This window comes from Strix aluco, chromosome 1 (assembly GCF_031877795.1).
Source record: "Strix aluco isolate bStrAlu1 chromosome 1, bStrAlu1.hap1, whole genome shotgun sequence".
Classification (NCBI taxonomy): domain Eukaryota; kingdom Metazoa; phylum Chordata; class Aves; order Strigiformes; family Strigidae; genus Strix; species Strix aluco.
This window is the reverse complement of record NC_133931.1, coordinates 25,184,733-25,203,257: the sequence shown is the minus strand read 5'-3', so window position 1 is coordinate 25,203,257 and position 18,525 is coordinate 25,184,733. Positions and strand designations below refer to the sequence as shown.

The following is an 18,525-nucleotide window of genomic DNA, read 5'->3' as shown; positions in this document are numbered from 1 at the left end:
GAGAAGGCTTAGTTCTCCCATAGCATAATGCTGATTTAGTAGTCTGTAAGAAAACATAGCAGCAGCAAACTTGTTTTCTCTTATATGCATCCAGGTTGATGTAAACATGGTGTCCACTTCTTTTTTGTTGTTGTCATTTTAAATTTGGAAGTCTAGATGCTGCCAAAAACATGACAGTTTTCTCTGAGGTAATTACATTCATACAGTGAATAAAGAAAATCATAAATATAATGTACTGAATTCTCAGACTTAAACACTTATTAGGGGCATGTAGCTAGCTCATCATTTTTCAAAAAAATGTCAGTGAAACCTCATTAATCATTTTTCTTAGCAAGCCTCTTTGTGGAGTGTCTTCTAGACTAGCTGGGAGGCTCCAGCCATTAGAAGTTAAGTGCAGGATTTTATGGTAGTTCTGGAAGAGAAATTGCCTTATTGTGAGCATTTGCTGAGCTGTTGAGGAAATCCCATTTATTTTCCAAGTATGTTACTTACTTGTTGGTTACTGCACTTTTTGTAATCTGTCTTTTGATGTTGTGAATTTTTAAAGGGTGAGCCCTTCTTATAGCACCTTGTCTTTGTTACTCTTGTGAGCCACAGTTGAGATTTTTTGGATGGATTTTTGTTTTTCCTTTCTTTTGGAGTCTCAAAGATACGTTAGAATGAAGTCTGCAGAGATCTGCCAGGCAAATTCAGGCCCATCAGTCATTGGCATCTGGGTAACATCCTGTGTTTTGGGAGTCCTCCATAGGGGCAATGTGAGATTCATTGGAATAATTCATAGATAAGAGGTTTAATCAGACCTCCTTGCTGTAGGCTTCTTTGAGGGGAAGTTTAACTTCATTTGAAAAAAAACCCCAACCACTCAACCTAACTAGTCAGTGATTTCATCCAGTTCCCAGAACTGTCCAAGGAAATTTCTAACCTCTGAGAAAATTGCCCTTTCAGTCAGTATCCCATTCTGTCTTGTCTTCAGTGACTTTGTAAGCTTCAGGAAAGGAGATAGGTTGACAATAAATATCAGTATGGAGAATGGTCTGGTTTGGTTTTACTTCATCCCTCCGTGGAGCTTGGCTGTTTCTAATATGGATGATTTAAAATGCAGCCCTGCTTTTGAAGTGGAAAGGACTATACAAGAACTGGCTTCAGATTTTATTAACCCATTTCAGTGGTAAAAGTAGAGCCAGAAGGACAGAAACTACATCTAGCCTTCACCAAAAGTAACACCTTGGCTTTCTCTTCTCTCTTGCCCTGTACTCAGCCTTGAACCGTGTGTGGAAGATGGAGTGCATAACACACTCATGCTTCCTCTGGCAGTCTCTTTCTTTCCTACAAGCAAGCAGGAAAAGTCTCACTGTAGACTGAGACTAGCTGAATGCCTCTCCAGAGAGCTCATGTGACAGTACCAAAATCTAATTCTTTTGAACAAAGGAGGAACTCTTAAATAATGTTCTGAGCAATCTGTGAGCCTAGTTTTTTATTCACTAGAAAAAATCTCAAGAGGGAAGGAAATTAGCATCCCCTCTGCCCTGCTTATTCTATACTTACAGCTATCTCAATTTTGTGAAGTAGAAAGTGTCCTGCAGATGTACCAATGATCAGTTTTCCTCATATTAAATTGAGTATGTCTCTCTTGATACTCAGTGATGTAGTGTTCCTAGCAGGAAGAGCCTTCCCACTCAAGAGTGGTTTTCTTGCTATGTAATTCCACTCCGAGCAAACAGATCCAAGATGACAACATGCTGACTCCGTCCTTTGGTATGAAAGTAGTTAGCTGCCACCAGACTTATGGAGATAAACAGGAATTGTCAGCACCACCATTAATGCCCTTGCAGGTCTGCAAGCAGCATTAACATGGACAAATGTCACTGTGGGCATGACACATTTCAAACTAGAAATTGGCTGAGGGCTTTTTGTGAGGAGAAAAAAAAGGTGATGGTGTTCTGCTTTTTTTCTTTTCTTTCCTTTCATAGCCTCTTTAGTCTTCATGTACATTCAGCTACTGTTGTGCATTTGCCCAGGTGTTCAGTCCGAATCCATTGGTCAACAGTTTTCAAAGGAGCCACGCCTGCTTCCTGATTGTCCTGTATCAACACCAGAAAGTCCATAGTGAATTCATTAGTTTGTGGTTTCCTTCTTGCAGTCTCCATCTCTGAGGAGATGGCTCAGTCTGTCATCATTCTTTTTAGCGTAGGTGTGTGTATATAGCATAATAATAAAAGAGTAAAAATAGTTTTCCTGCTTAAATACAACTTGAAAGGTGTTTATAACTACTGTTGTTTTTTTCCTCTGGCATAAAAGATCTTAACTGAGCCTTGGTCTTGCAGGTACCTGGAAGTAGCTGCTAAACAGCATGACTTCCCTTATGTTAAAGAAAGGTACCATCTCTGTTAGATTTATCTACAAGTTCTTTGGAAAACTATCTGTCTGGTTCTTGTGTCTCCTCTTAAGTTAGTCCTGATAGACAAGTCTCTGCAATACATTTATCAGAATCTTGTGTAGATTTTTCCTTCCCCTTCTTTTCTCCCCAGCCTAATATTTCTCAGTCAATAGCAGCTCAAGTTGAGAAGGTTAGCTCAGGATGAACTAGGTCTGGACTGATATTGTGACTGGAGCCTGTTCTCGGAGGAGAGTTATGGTGGTGGGGTTGGAGCTCCTCCAAGAAACACAAGAGCAGATCTGCTTTAGCTCTTGACCTAACAGGAAGCCGAAGTTACGCTCCAAGGCCAGAAGGCAGTTTAGGAGTCCAGGGGCAGTGTGGCGTGGGGCTGGGTGATAGGTGGTGGTGTGGCCAGGGGAGGCACGGATGCTCTCCCAGGTGCTGCTGGGGAGGCAGCACGGGCACCGTGACCGACACTGGATGCTCTGTCCATCTGCTACACTAGCCATTGACTGCCTGGTTGTCCAGGTCCTTTAATGTAAAAACCTGCTGTGATACTGTATGAAAGTGTGTTTTGGTTGTGCTGGACAGGCTGTTGTAGTTCAGCATATTTAGGACTCTTCCTTTTATTCTTTCTTCAAGTTTTGTTGGTTTTTTTTCCTTCCTCGGGTGAGAGTTATCAGAGACATGACATCCTTGCACTGTCTCCGTTTATTTCAGCTGCAGTTCCCTGATAGGGTACTAGTATTATGTTCACAGTGTCATGTCTGGTTGCCTAACACTATGTTGATTAAGGGTTACACTGGGGACTTTTCCCCAATGGGTGTGAGATAAGCCAGCCAAATATGTGTTACTCTGGTATGGGTCACACTGATGATAGAGATGGAAGGTGTGAAAGAGATGGTGGGTATGGGTGTGCCCACCTTATGACATTTGCTTGTGGTGGTAGTACTCCCAGAGTGCGATGTGCAACAGCAAACAAACATGATGCCAAAAGATAGGGTGAAATGATTGGATTTATTTGGTAGGAAGAGTTAATCAGTGGCTGCTTTGCAAGTAAGAGTGCTAACTACTGTAGGCTTTTTGTAGTATACAATAATTTGAGCTGGCACAGTCTTGATATCCTGACAAGTTTCTGCAAGCACCAAGTGTGTGAAAGAGCATTTGCGTGCCCATCATCCAAGGGGCAGCTAATAGACATGTCATTGAGGGCTATATTAGATATTTCCAATACTACAGCACAATTTAGAGCTATTTTGACCACTGTGAAGACAGAAGTTGGGCATCCTGAAGAAGTTGCAGTGGATAGAAGACAGTGTGTGATGATCAAGAGCTCTCAACTCTTTACCACAGAGATGGATATGGGTTTGATTATTGCAGGGTTTTTGCAGTGCCCTCTGTAAGAAGGCAGTATCTATTTATAGAGGGACTCACGGCAGTTAATACCCAGCACTGTCACCCAAGTTGGCCACATCCAGAAACCTTCTAAAGAGACAATGATATTTTCAAGAGGAAGAAGCAAGCACCAACCATTTCACAGTATTCCTCTTAACAACCCAGTTAGAAGTTATGCTTATGACACTAGTAGGTTTTTTTCTTTCCAATCCTATTTGGATTCAGGGAGGGGGGTGGTTCTCTTTTTTTTTTTTTTTTTGCCTTTTAGGGAATATGATACTATGTAAAATGCTATTGCTATGTTCTGGAGAGCATTAGAAAGGGTTTTTTTTATCCCTCAGTCTTATTTACAGGTCATTCTGAGAATACTACTCTCAGTTTAGCAAGGGAAGTGCCTTCCCCTTGTTTAGACCTACTCCATGCCAAGCAGAGACCCATCTAGATAAAGCTAATTAAAAAGCAGGAACCATGGGGACGTGTCTGAGCTGATACCCGAGTCAGGCCTAAATGATAGGGGTGCCCTCATGTTTTGGGGATTGTCAAGATTCCCATGAGGCCATATGGAAGAGAAATTGCGTACCTTTGGTACAAATCTAGCAACTAGTCCAGGAGTTAGATTAGTTACCCATTTGTTGAGAGACCAGAGATCTGCATCCTCTGTAGCCAGGGAGGTTCAGACCTGTAACACTCACCATTTTATCTGGCAGACACAACTATTGCCTGAAGCAAAGGTGGCATTTAAGAATTTGGAGGAGGAGTTGTGATTAAATGAGACTTATCATTTCATAAAAAGAAGAAAATTCTGTACTCTCAAAATGCGTTTTATGAGATCTAATCTGATCATCAGTTTTAATTTCCTTGACTGTGAAAGTCTTGTGTAAGATGGAGGAACTTTGGAAGGTAAAGCAGGCTGAGCTATCCATTGGGCCCTTATTTCTCAAAGAAAACTCTTGAGGCAAAGACAGAAAAATTTTCCTGTTGGATGCCTTTCCTCATCTCTGTTTTGAAGCAGGATGTTGGTTTTTTGATCTTTGAGCAGCATTTCAGGAAAATACCTGGTTCTTGTTGTGAGGTCTTTATTCTGGATGTTGCACTGTAATTTTGGTATCTCTGAAGGTTTTTCCAGTATTATTCTGTGCTGGTAGCTTTAATGGAGTACTTTTTTTAATGATTCCAGATCTTCTTTTCTACAGTACAGAAGTTGTTTTAGTTGTCTTGTTAACGCCCTTCCTTTCAATGCCAAATGTATATAATTCCTGATCATGAGTTCAAAACTTTGTTATTGCCCTTATATTTTCAGCCTGTTTTCTTTCTGTACAAAAATAAGATTAAAAGTCAGTTTGGAATGAGTGAGGCATGCTATTCTGTTGTAAGATGATATATTTTTATTTGATAGGAATTACTCTTCTGCATATTTGCTTGATTTATTACCCAATAGTTACTCGGGTAACCAGTGTCTGTAATGAGCAGAACACATTGAGATTCTTAAGGAGTGGTCCAAGAAGAGGCTGATTCTTTTCCTCTTTCAGGTCTTGCAATAATTTAGTCTCTTGTCTGTGTCTTCTTCCTTCCAGTATCACTAAAGTATATTTATTAGATATGTCCATTATCTTATTCTAAAAGAGCCTTCATAATTGAGCAGGGCTTTGAATGATGAGGAAATTAAATTTAAGGTCATCTTTAGGGAGTTTTCTATCCTCTTTATTTCAGAAGAAAAAGGCTTCTGAATTATGGTGAGTTTAAAAACATGTCAATTCCTAGTGACTGAAAAATAAAGTAATAGCAGTCTTCCTGTAGATAGAAACTACTTGGTCTTTTATGTTTGAGGGTTTAACAAATCTGCTGTAGAGGAGAGATTTTGTTGTTGAAGCAGTGTGTTACAGGGAAACTGTTCAGTTCATGTGGTTTAAGTCAAGTCAGGATAAAGAAGTTTATTGATTGATTTTTATATGATATGCAGTTAACTGACAATCATTGAACTATACTTTTGAGCTCAATATCAGCAATACAACAGATAAACGCAATACCAGCCACTTACAAAATGGTAACATGCAACTACTGGTTTCCAACCCCACTTCTGTAACTGAACCCAACATATGTCAAAGGCACACAAAGACTTGTGTGCACACACACATCCGTCTCGCAGGCGTGGGGTGTGCAACCCCCCCTCCTCTGGGTATGCAGGGTCTCCTGCCTTCACACCCCCACTGTGGGAGACATGGGTGCCCCCAGCCCCCTATCATCCCAGGGCCCCACCACCTCCTGCCACTCCCAGGAGGTGACCCTGCAGTGCAGGGTCATCCTTCCTGGGATGGAGGTTCCAGGGGTGCCCCCATGGTGGCTGTGGGAGAGCTGGAGGTGGCTGCTGGAAGCACCCATGGGGTGGGGGGTGGGCGTGGCACTGCTAGGCCCTGACAGAGCCCCCGGTGCTGCAGGACTACATCAGACAGGTTTACACCAGCCCTGACAGCTGCTGCTTCCACTCCACAGTCTCCCCCACCCCGCCGTTACAAGTGTTTATGGTTTTTTTCATCCTTCTTTTCAGGCTGGTTCCTTCTGTTTCAAAAATACCGTGGTAATTTCCTGTTTACTGCTTACTACAGCTAATGGTCCCCCTTCCTCTTTCATGGGATCACTTGGGGCAAATATCCCCCTGACAGTTTGGGTCACACTGTTTGCACTCGCATCTTTATCTTAGCAGGCATTATCATCTAGGCTATTTGCCAAGGGTGGGCTGTGCAGGCACCCCTACCTCAGTGTCATAATAAAAAATATAATAGGTCTGGAAGAATTTCATGGGTCAATGAAATGTCACGTTTTTTGTCTCCAGGTGCTGAAGAAGATGAGGATAGTGCAGTGGTAACAACATCCAGAACACTTCCAAAGTTACCAACAACCAGTGATGCATCTCGGGCTGAGACCACCACAGTGAAAATGCAGACCAAGGTGTCTGCACAAACAAAGGTGCGTGGCTGGAAAGCAACACTGTTTACAATGGTTCCGCTGTACCCCATTGGTACCTTGATGTTAACTTTGTTTGATTTATATTGATTAAACAGTCCCCACAGACTTAATGTTACTGCAGCCTTTTATATGAATACAGAGCTGCTCAGTTTCATTCCTACTAGGAAGTCTGAATTCCACATGAAAGAAAAGAGACATGCAAAAAAAAACTTCTCATGACACCTTTGAGTCCAAGCTGTACCTTTTTTATATCTCTCAAAGAGTTATTAAAAAATTCTACATGAAACTTCACTTCTCAAAGGAGAATGTTGTGTGGTTTGGCAGTAGTTTGAACACTTGTCAGGTTCCATTTACTATTTCAGTATTTTCTTCTACCACCATCAGTAATATTGTCTAAGTTACCCTCGAAGGCGTTCTGAATATAACATACCTGATGTTTTAATTTCGGAATTGTTATTTCATTCAGAGGCTTTATTCTGATAAACACAGGCAATATTTAACAGCTGTTTGCTAAATGTACTTTTGGGGGTTTTAAACTTCTGGATAGTGTTTTTCATTCCAACACTGTGATGACAAATAGATCCAGTTACAATGTCTAGCACAGCTTTCTGTGGTCAAAAGGCTTCCCATGTGTTATGTTTGTGGGTATTGTGGAGTACGTGCATGGAGCCACAGCTTTGTGGCTGCCCATGACAGGCAGTGACTGTGCCGTCTTGTGGTGCACCCTGTCTGTAAGTGAAGCTCTGTTTTCCTTTTTGTGCCACAGTCACCTGAAGAAATCGATAAAGAGGAAAGGCCCGAGACAGATGCCAAAAAAAAGAGTGATGAGCCAGGGGATGACACCGATGTGTTCACTGAGAAGCATTCAGAAAACCTCTTCCAGAGAACAGAAGTTCTGGCAGGTGAGGCGGCGTTTGCTAAGGTCTACCTCACCAGAAATATCACAGAAAATGGAGGGGATCCATATCAAATAATGCAAACTCAACGTTTGTGTTTTCTTGGTAGATTCTTAAACATGTTCATAGTGGGTAGCTAGTGGTTGATTTGATGAGAATGAGATGGGCATCTTCTGGAGTTATTTAATAGTGAAGTCTGTTGCTAATTGATTTGACACCCACAAATTGAATACTGCCTGCGGAATATCTGAAGCTTCCACAGCTCAGAAAGGGAGTTGTAATTTGGATTGAGGCTTGTGGTGTAGAAATGTATTTCTTACCCACAATCCCAAGAGCACATTGGTGTCTGGTCCATCTGGTGCAGATGGACACTGCCTGGGAGGAGCTCATGATAGGAGTGGGTGGATGGAGAGGGATGGATAAGCACCGTCCTTACGATAGAGAGGGTCTGTTTCCGTGCATAACCCAATGGCCACCAATGTTTTCACTACATGTGAGGCTTTTTTGGCATAAGACCAGTGTTTACAGGTATACTTTTCCCCCACATCCTCAGAGGGGGCATTGGGAGCCATGGCAGTCACATGGACCACATCTTCCTATGAGCATCAAAACTTGAAATAGCCTTAATATCCACATCAGTGGAAGCATGCAGGTTTGCTCTTGAAGTCTAGTTGGAGTTGATACTTGCTACACACTTGCAAGTGCATAATGAATGTAATGCTTCTGTTCCTACAGCTCCATGGAATGTTCTCTCCTGTTACTCATCAATAGGAAATTCATTTCAGTCTAGAGTCAGAGTAAAAACTGGTGGAGAAAAGGGAAAACCCATTTCTTAGCTAGTGTAGCAGAATAGTTCTTTGAAGGCTGAAAACATTAACTGTTGAAAAATGAGTTTGAAAGAAACTTAAATGTTATTATTATAAATTGAGAGAACTTTATGCTCTGGCAGTACTGGTGACTTTCTTAATTGAGGTTTTGGAAAACTTTTAATAATTTTTTAGAACTGTGTGTTGTTGGATCGCTGACTTGTAGGTGGAATGTCCTTTTAAATGTTTGCCTTCATAAACACAAGCAGTCTTTCCGAGAATATATTTCAGGATACTAATAATCAAGACAGTTGCACAATGGGAGCCCTTTTCTGCAATTTGAAAACAATGACAAACCCATTGTGTGAGATGAAAAAGAAACATGGTGCTAAACTTGTTTTTCTGGCATATTGTGAATCTCTGTTTCTTTGATTACAGCTGTTATTGCTGGCGGAGTTATTGGTTTTCTTTTCGCAATCTTCCTTATCCTGCTGCTGGTATATCGCATGAGAAAGAAGGATGAAGGCAGTTACGACCTTGGTGAACGTAAACCATCCTGTGCTGCCTATCAAAAGGCACCTACTAAGGAGTTTTATGCATAAAATTCCTATTTAGTGTCTCTATTTATGAGATCACTGAACTTTTTTAAATAAAGCTTTTGCATAGAATAATGAAGATTTTTTTTTTTTCATTAAAGAGCCATTACGGCACCTTTATGATAAAATCCCATTGTATTTAAAACTTTTCATGTATTCCTTTAAAAATGTAAAATTAAAACTTAACATTTGCAGTGTTCTGTGAATAACAGTGGCAAAGCATTATTTTATAAAACCATTGATGTTCACTGAATCATTTTTAAAACTTTATGCATAAATATAAAATAATGAAAATTATTGTTTTATCCTATGGTTCAATGAAAGTTGTTTAATTTTTGTCGGCATGTCTCAGATTGATCTTACAAGTTAGTTTTTATTTCATTAATTTATCTGTTTCCAAAAAATGCCTTTTTGTAGTTGTCATGGTGCAATTTGTCTTCAGATAATTCAGATAACAGTAACTTTTAGTGTAAATGTAATTTTTCAGCTATGTAAACTTTAACCTCCACTTTGTATAAATTTAAGTGTCAGAATATCAATTTTACACTTTGCATTGTTTCTCAGCATACCTGTAGCTTCAGTGAGATTTGTAACTGCAAATTAATGTGTAAAATTGGATTATTACTACAAACTGTATAGTCGTATTCTTACTAAACAAATCTCCTGTAAGGAAGATTTGGAGTAAGCTACTGACAAACCTAAGCAAACCCAAAGACTCTAACAGTATTTTGAGAAGTTGCTGCAGATTTCTATGGCCACTGTATTTGTTAATTATTTGCAATTTGAAGGTACAAGTAGGGGTTTAAATTTTTGTTCTTTAAAAATGCATTTAAGTTGTAAACGTCTTTTAAAGCCTTTGAAGTGCCTATGATTATATGTAACTCGTCGCAGACTGGTGTTAATGAGTATATAACAGTAAAAGAAAATGTTGGTATTTTATAAGCACAGACAATTCTAATGGTAACTTTTGTAGTCTTACATGGATAGACATAATTGTAATTTGGGAACATAAACACTACTGAATAAATCATGTGGCCTAATACTGAGAATTCCATTGTGATATACTTTTGTACGCTTTTCATTTTATGTCTACTTGCTTATGTTTTCATGTCACAGAGTACATCTAGTACATCTTAAAAATCCAGGCCAAAAAAAAAAGGCCATTGATCAGGCTGATCCTTGGACCAGATTTATTGCTGAAGTGGCAGAGAAAAGTGGGAATGTTTAAGTCTTGCATCTGGTGTATGAGTTATGAGTCATTCAACCCTTGCATTATATTTAATGGCAGTATTGACCTAGACCTGTTCTTCCTGCAAATGTTGTTTTCCGTACTGTAAAATTCAAAGGAATACCCGGGTTCATTTATTGTGTATATCGGTTTTTGATTTGTTGTTCAGGTTTGTTTTTTCCCTGGCCTTTTGGAGAATTTTGGTTTATTCTGCTCGGACTCCAGCAGAAGAGTTGAGACAAGTGGAATATCTTCATAAGAGAAGAAAGAAATATTCCAAGTAGAAGAGAAAATGCTCTGTTTCTTAGACCTCAGATGGGTGTTGGATAGAGGGACACGTGGAGAAGACGATAGTCTGCCTCCTTATATTATGCTTTGTAACAGACAAATGGCTTCGTCTTCTGCTCTGTTAACCTCCTAATTTTTTATTTTTGAGATTTCCAAAATATAGGTGTTCAGGACATCAAGCTGAACTGCTTCTCAGAAATGGCAGTGTGTTGTAAATAAGATCTGGTAGCTCTTCAGAAAAGAGTTGCGTGACTTGTATTTGTTGCTGTCCCAAGTTCAGTGGTCATTTAGGAACAAACAAATGCTATCCTGTGCTAAAATATTTAATATATTGCTTTTTAAATTACTTATACTTACTGGCAAGTTTTTCAAAGCCATACAAGTTCAACAAGTAAAAACAGGGTAAGAATTTAACAGGTATATCTTATTGTGCAATATTTAGTGAAATTCAATTAGTAAAATAACTGCTTGAAATAACTGTGCCAAGAAAAGAAATTTTCTGGCAAATGCTGTGCCACTGCTGTAAAATAAAGCATTTGTTCAAGTGCCAAAATAAAGTCTACCATGCCTAAACTAATACTTTATTTGTATAGTCTGACATCCAGTTTTTTGAAGCCCACTTTGCCTAAGGTAGTAGATCTGAATTTTCTTTAAGGGTGCAATGAATATCACTGTAAGTATAGCTATAAATATTAAACACCAGATAAATTGTCTCCTCCTTCTTCATAAGCAAAGTGATATTAAGAAGCTGTTTTCCTTTTATTTATATATGTTAGGCTCTACCTCTATACCTAATGTACAGGACACTTTATCCAACATAGACATCTGTTGTAATTATGCAGGCTACCAAATATTATGCTTGTCTGGTTCCTCCTGCATCTGCTTACAAGCAGAAGTAATGGTAAAGTTTCAGCTCTATCTCACTGCTCCCCTTTTTCAACTGTACACATCCATTATCCGCTCTGTTATATGCAGAAGAGGTTTAATGCTTCAGCTATGTACACAGACTTAAGAGTATTGCAGTCCTCCCATCTTCCCTAACAAAAACCTGAAACTTCTTTAACATGTAGTAGGCATGATAGTGACATTTATCATCTCGTGGTCTCTTTGCCTTTCTGTTTTCAGTGCCAAACGATACTGTTAGGGAAAAATTCTAACAGAGCTATCATCTCGAGTATAAATATCGGTTCAGTTTTCATCACTCTGAAAACCAGGCTGATGCAGACACCCAGCTTCCAGCAACTGTGTTCAGAAAAAATGGGCAGCTGAATGTTCGTCTCTTACACTGAGGCTTCCTAGCACGAGTTGGTCTTCGGGTTTGCTTCCCTTTTGTTCTCCTCTTCCTGGATGTGTTTCTAGCAATACTCTGGCTACTTGTGGATGTTGCTGGGCAGCTGGGAGTCCCGGTGCCAGGCTGTGGATGCTGCGCCGCCTGCCCGCAGCTAGCAGTGGCATCTGTACCTCTAGGATGGCTTTTCCTAGAGACCCTTGGCTCTTCTCTGCTGCAGCTGCTGTAGCAGCTCTCAAATTCCTCAGCAACCTGATATGAAGTATTGTGATTGATAGGCTCTAGTGCTTATCGAAATGCCATTTTGCTTTGATTTACCCTGGGTCATAAATGGTTACTTCCTCATAGATTCTTTGCAAATGAAACCCAATGCAAGTAACATAAAAGTTATGTTACTCGCCTTTGCTTTATTCATGTAAAAATAACTTCAGAAGTTCAGTTCCTGGTTCCTCTCCTTGCCATCTTTACAAGCGAATTGTAGCTCATGTTTACAGGCTGCACAGCTAGCTTTTCCTTCACTTCGAGCACTGCACTTCATTAAAATAGGATAAATTAAAACCAAAATTGTCCTCTTGTATCTCCTAACAAGAGAAGAGCATGTTTGTAACTTTGGCTAGTTGTTGCTCTTTTTTCCCTTGGAGCTGTGTATCGAAATGATGGTGGAGTGCGGTCTTAAATGACAGATACTGTTTTTAAGCAACAAAGGGAATATAGGAAACTTTTGTGAGGAAAAGGGTATCCAGATAAACAAAAACTATTGGTGTGAGGGAGATGATGATAGTATGCTGAGTATTATATTCTTTGCTCAAGTAAGCAAACAAGGAGAAGGTAAAAGGAATCTGAGGGGAAGAAGATCTCTAAGGAAACTATTATTCTTACAGATGGAAATAATATAGCAAATTTTTTAAACTTGCAGTCAGTTATATTTGTTACTTTGTGCTTGCTTAATCAGACTAGCATAATTTCCATTAAGGAATTTGCAATATTGTCCATTTTTAATTAGCTTTAATATTAATTTTGTTACATTTAAGGTCTTGCCTGTGTATCACAGAATTCTGAACCTTGGTGCTGCGAACTTTTAGAGCATTGCCTTTCCAAAACTTTCTTCACGTTGAGGAAGCATGACTACTGTACAGTTTGTCTGAGAAAAGATATAGCAATTTATCTGCCTCCCAGCACGTCTTCTGGTCCTGGGATGGTTCGTGGCTGGAGCAGAAAGGCAGTTTTGCTAAGGAACTGGAGCAGGAGATGGGGACGCTGACATGTGCATTTCATTTCCTCCTGACTCTTGGGCTGACCAGACGCTGGGCTCAGCTGTGTGGGTGGGAGTGAGGGAGCTGTAACCCAACCCTGTCAGTGGAAAAGATGCTTTGCTGAGATTTCTTCCCCTGTGGAGGAAAGCAAGTTCTATATTTTTTTCTTTGAAAACAAACAAATGATAGAACTTAAGCTCAGTATAGCTAGAAATGGAAATGTGGGCTCCTGCCCTGACCCCTGTGAACCAATTTCACGTGTGCATCAGATGTTCAGAGGAGCTGCTTGCGTGGGTGGAAATCTGAAAAACCCTCTGTGTGTTTGCAATATCTGAGCTTAGTTTCTAGCAGGGGTGGGTGGGGGAGGGGACAGGGACCATGTAAAACTACAGATATTAATTTGGGGTGAGTAGAAAGAAGGCAGGAAGAGAAACTGTTCTGACAGCCCACGTTTTCCACTGGAAGTTACAAGGCATTTTGTTTTCTTGAGTTATTGCTGTCACACTGAATTTGCTCTAAAGAGACTGTAGGCAGGAGAGTGGGCAGGTGTTGGTGTCATACCCTGAGAGATGCTCTTGGTTGCACACAGCTTCCCAGCACATCGGAGATCTGCGCTACCTGTTGCAGACGTTGCCAGTTACAGCTTCTGCTGGCTGCTCAGCACCTGGATTTGCAGAGTAATTGCCACAGAAAAACGGGTGGAGGGCCTGCAGGATTGACCCCGCACACCTTCTGCTGCCCACAGGAGGTGCTCGGAGACTGGCAGGAGGCAACTATTAGGGTGCTGCATTGCACTTGGAAGGGTCTGGGTTGTCTTCTGTCCATGGAAGGTGGGAAGAAATGGATGAGGCATGCAACTGTAGCTTTGCAGTTGAGATGTGTTATGTATTTAAGCAATTTTCCATTTCTTTGCCATGCTCGGGAGATGTCAAGCTTTCACTACCCCTAACTCCTTTCATATTAAATGTGTTCATGGTGTAGCCTGCAGAGCTCTTGAGGTTTTAAATTCATGTTGCACCTTAAAAACTGTCCTGTAGTTGGGCTGGGGCTGAGGGCCACTGTGTCTCATGGCTGAAGGTCAGGTCCAAAGCATTCCTCCAGCCTGGCAGTTCAGCCCCAGCTCAGAGTGAGAGGAAGTAGGAATGCTTGTGAAAAACTTCCAGAAAAATATTGCAAAACCCGTAATAGTTTGTTGAAAATAAACAGAGCCCAAGTTCTCTGTAGGGGGTGACTTTAATTCATTTAGATTTCTTCTGGGGCATTATGCAATCTTTTTTCCCATGGATCTTTTGTTGATTTGTTGAATGCAGAGGAAGCTTCTGATTTTCTTCTATTTTTAATCCAAGCACTGACGTATAATGAACAATAATTCCACCAGACAAGCTACTTGAAGCTTATCTAGTGGTGGGAAACCAAGCTCAGTGGAGGAAAGAGTTCTGTGTCCTAGTTACGCACCCACCTTGTATGGCCGTATATAGTCCTAGAATCCAAACAAAGTTTGGTACCCATTTTCCTGAGCTCCTGTGGTGGAACAGGAACTTTCTCTAAAGGCTGCAGCTCCCTAGAGGATACCAAAGAGAAATGGGAACAGACTGACTTTTTGATGTTTTCATGTCATAACCCGTAATACTAGCACTCATCTCCTTCCTACTCCCCTTTCTAAATATAGCGGCAGGGGAGAAGTCAACAAATATCACACTAAACAGTGCTGAAAGAGTGTAAAACAGTCCAAAGTTCAGTCTTCATCATTCATCCCTATAATTTTCTGTTACCGCAGAGCTAACAGAAGAGTCTCTTGTGAAAGGAAGAGAAGCATAGCATGTGCTTCCTTCTGGACCAGCTCACAGTGCCAGCTGAGTTAATGCTGACTTCGGGAAAAACCTCTTCTTGGGAAGGAACAGCTTCTGGGGCCAAGTCTCAGATGGCTGAGGGCACAGCTTAACTCCTGCTCAGACTGAAAAGCTTCAATGAAGGACCCTGCCTTGACCCGGTGCCTCACTGCCAGGCTAGCAGCTCTGCCACCTTCATGCTGGTGAGACAAGGCTTCAGGAACAGTTCTAGTAAATCATCATCTGAGCTTCATCCCGTAGGAAAACCTTTCCTGAGAATCACAGTCAGCTTAAATTATTGACTACAATCAAAGCAGCAGAAAGAACTCTTTCTTTAAATCATCAGCTTTCACCTTGTTTTGCATGTGCTCAGGTATTTTCCTAAAGAAAATTGGTTTTCATTGGCTAGTAAACAAGACAATTTGTAATTTAGTTTAATCTTTATGGTAAATTTTGTACTTCTTTTTGCTCTGCAGGAGCACACACTATTTACATATTTGTGCCGTTACAAAGCTTAAGTTCTATTTTTATATTCTAGTTTTTCCATTCTGTTATGTTAAAAGTGGTAAATAAATATTTATTTACCAGCTGATTCAGTTTATAGCTTTTATTTGTTTCAACTTGCTTTTCAATGGAAATTGAGATTTCATTAAGAATGCATAAGATTAGCACTTCTTATGAAGCAAAATATATTAGGCACATCAGAACAAAGATTAGCAAAAACATTTTTACCTTAAAGCATGTGTAATTATTGGAAGTAACATTTATTAGGCAAAAGCATTTTTGCTAGTTATTGAATTGAATTGAGTAATTCCAATCACAATGTCTGTTAAGATTTGAAAACCAATAGGTCTCAATCTTTCCTCTTTTTTCCCATAGGTTGGAACAGTACAAGCTTTCCTGCTTTTTCAGCTTCTAAGTGGTTTCATAAAAAAAGGCCTGAAAATAAAAAAAATATAATTTTATATCTACAGAAGAGCTGTCAAAGAGTCTAAAGTTTTCTTTTATCATCTCAAAAACTGGTTACAGGTGCTCAGCCATGTGACTTCTCCCAATTCATGGTTTGATTTTTGTAACAGCTCTGGCAGTAGAAATCATCAGGTTTTCTCTGCCATTCTGTGCTTTTTATAACACACATTCAGCCTCTAAAAGCTAAGTGGAATTTTACTTCAGCCTTTCCTGATGGGGCTTTTAATGCAGATTCTGAAACTCCATAGACTTGTTCAGCTCTGGCCCTCTTAGATTCTAAGAAATATTGTACCTGTCCTTAAATAAGCAATATATTCTTTTACACAAGCTCTTAGTATATAATTTTTTCACTTTTCAGCATGTGTATCAAAGCTTTCTGTGATCAGACAGATGGCACATTTGAGTAAGAATCATGCCATCTTCTAAATATACCATAGAGGATCAGAAGAGGACTCCAAAACTTCAGTTAGTTTTGATAGTAACACATTGACTCTCTTGCAGAATTACATTTTTTTGAAGTTTAAATGATTAGTGCTATATTATCGCCTCTTGACTTGAGCAGCCTGTTCAGAGTCTTGTAGTTAAATCTAGAATGAAATATTGGTGAAGCTGGGTCTCAAAGCATGCATCCACACATTGAGTGAGGAGTTCTGTCTGTTTGCATTCAAAACCCATCACAAAATAAAACACTTCTCACTGTTGGGCCTATTCAGATGGTAACAAGCTATTTTGGCACTCAGTTCTGCCACTCCAAGAACGCTCTCCTTCCCAGTACAATGTCTGGCTGAACCATCATTACCCAGAGAAGTCACACTCCTGCTCAACCTCCCATCTGTCTCAGATATTTTGCTCTCTCATCCTGTATGAAGACCGTCTGTAACGTGTTCAACCCAAGCCCAAGCTGTGACCAGGGAGTAACTGTGTTTTCATGCAGGGCGGTGGGGTTGCACTGGATGTCCTTTGAATTTGGAACTCACCATTACAGTAGAAGTGTCATGAAAAAAGGCTGCTTTGGTACACAGCAGGGTTCCCTTTACTCTAAGTCTATATATCCAGAAATAAAAGATGTGTTTTATCTACATTTTTAAAAGTATCTATGGATTTAAATTTGTTTGGGAGAAATATGTGTTGAATAAATTGAACCCGGATTTTAAGTAAGTTGAACCTGGATTTTATTTTCACAAAAATATTGAGATGAATAAAGGTACATAGCTGTGGTGGAGAGAGTTGCTGAGAAAAACTATTTATAATTTAAATCCTATATCGTAACGAAAGTTATTTCGAGCAGTATTTAATGTATTTTTAATGCAAATATATGATAATTGATGTTAGGCATCCAAATGCCTTTGCTTTGTAAACACAGGAGTGGAGTAAGGCTCATGTATAGTGCTGGACCAATTGCTACCTGAGTACTGGCGATCCATAGGAATGCACAGAGAGGGCTCCTTGCTCCTCTGGTTTTATATCAGGTGCCCATGCTCTGCTCTCTACCCATGGCAGCACAAGTTGGTTTATAAGGAGATTCATGTGGGAACGCTTTCCACCGATGCTTAACAAAAACCTTTCTGTGTCATGGCAAAGCCATTGCCCCTGTAAGTAAACTTGTAGCAATCTGCAGGAGAAATTACACTGCCAGACTATGTCTTACTAGTAAGTTTTGCTGCCAGAACTTTTGTGGGGTCATGAGTTGCTGACACTTTTATGTCCCTGAAGCATGTGTGTTCATCACTGCTTTTTTGAGATGCCGCATGCCCTCGCTGTAACAGCAGAAGGGCTGCTGCACACTGGGTAAGGACCCAGGGCTTGCAGCTGCCAACATCGCTTGTGTTCTTGGAGCATGCATACAGTGGCATTTTGCTAGTAGCTGTATGTTGGCTTGTGTTGTTCAGAGAGATTTCACTTCAGCAGGAGAGGCTGCATATTGCTGGCTTACATCAGCTTAGTATGAGAATGCATAGAAACTAGCGGCAACTAATGCTGACTTCTGACAGTAAACCTGGACAGGCCCCAGCTAAGATGTGTCCCAAGCAAGCACAGCCTACCAACCCACTGTTGGCAGATGTTCTGCTCTTGGCTGATGCTGCTCTTGATACCTGAAAAAAAATGAGTCTGACACAGCAGCAGAAAAGCTAGCAGAACTGTGTAGAAGAATATATGCCATGAGGTGCTTGATGTTTTTCTTTCACAATGTCCCTACCTTTTTCCCTGATTCTATTGGGATGTATTTATTTGCTGCCAGGCTGCATAAGTGGAAAGACATACAAGTCAGGGTCAAGCTTGGACACTTCTTCCTAGGAAGAACTGAAAAACAGTGCTTCTTGGAAACTTAGGAATGTTTTTCAGCTGCTTTAACTGAAAAAGCAGAGGAAATAAAAGCTGAAGTGTGCATTAATTAGCAGTCCATATTTACCTGCCTACAGTGCAAAGCAACAAAGAAAAACTTTAAATGAAGAAACCACCTTCTAGTGGTACTGAAATACAATGTGGAGCTAGAGGAGACTTTTGGGAGACTGTGTCAAAAAATAGAAAATGCTTTGGTAAATATATGTCATAAAATGAAAATTGAGAGCATGCTTCTAAACAAGGGTAGCTGGTATATTGGTAACTCCCTCAGGCTGATACAGTGTGCTCCCACT

The 18,525-nt window shown here is 40.2% G+C and overlaps 1 protein-coding gene across 1 annotated transcript in view; it reads left to right on the top strand.

The window, feature by feature from the left end:
• The window catches only part of SDC2 (syndecan 2), a 60,851-nt gene extending 49,724 nt beyond the window's left edge, over positions 1-11,127 (top strand). The window contains exons 3-5 of the mRNA XM_074815343.1: positions 6,603-6,736; positions 7,503-7,638; positions 8,877-11,127. Of these exons, the coding sequence (XP_074671444.1) occupies positions 6,603-6,736; positions 7,503-7,638; positions 8,877-9,040 (434 nt within the window). The 3' untranslated portion in view covers positions 9,041-11,127. The remainder of the gene's footprint in view (positions 1-6,602; positions 6,737-7,502; positions 7,639-8,876) is intronic.
• The last annotated feature ends 7,398 nt before the right edge of the window (positions 11,128-18,525 follow it).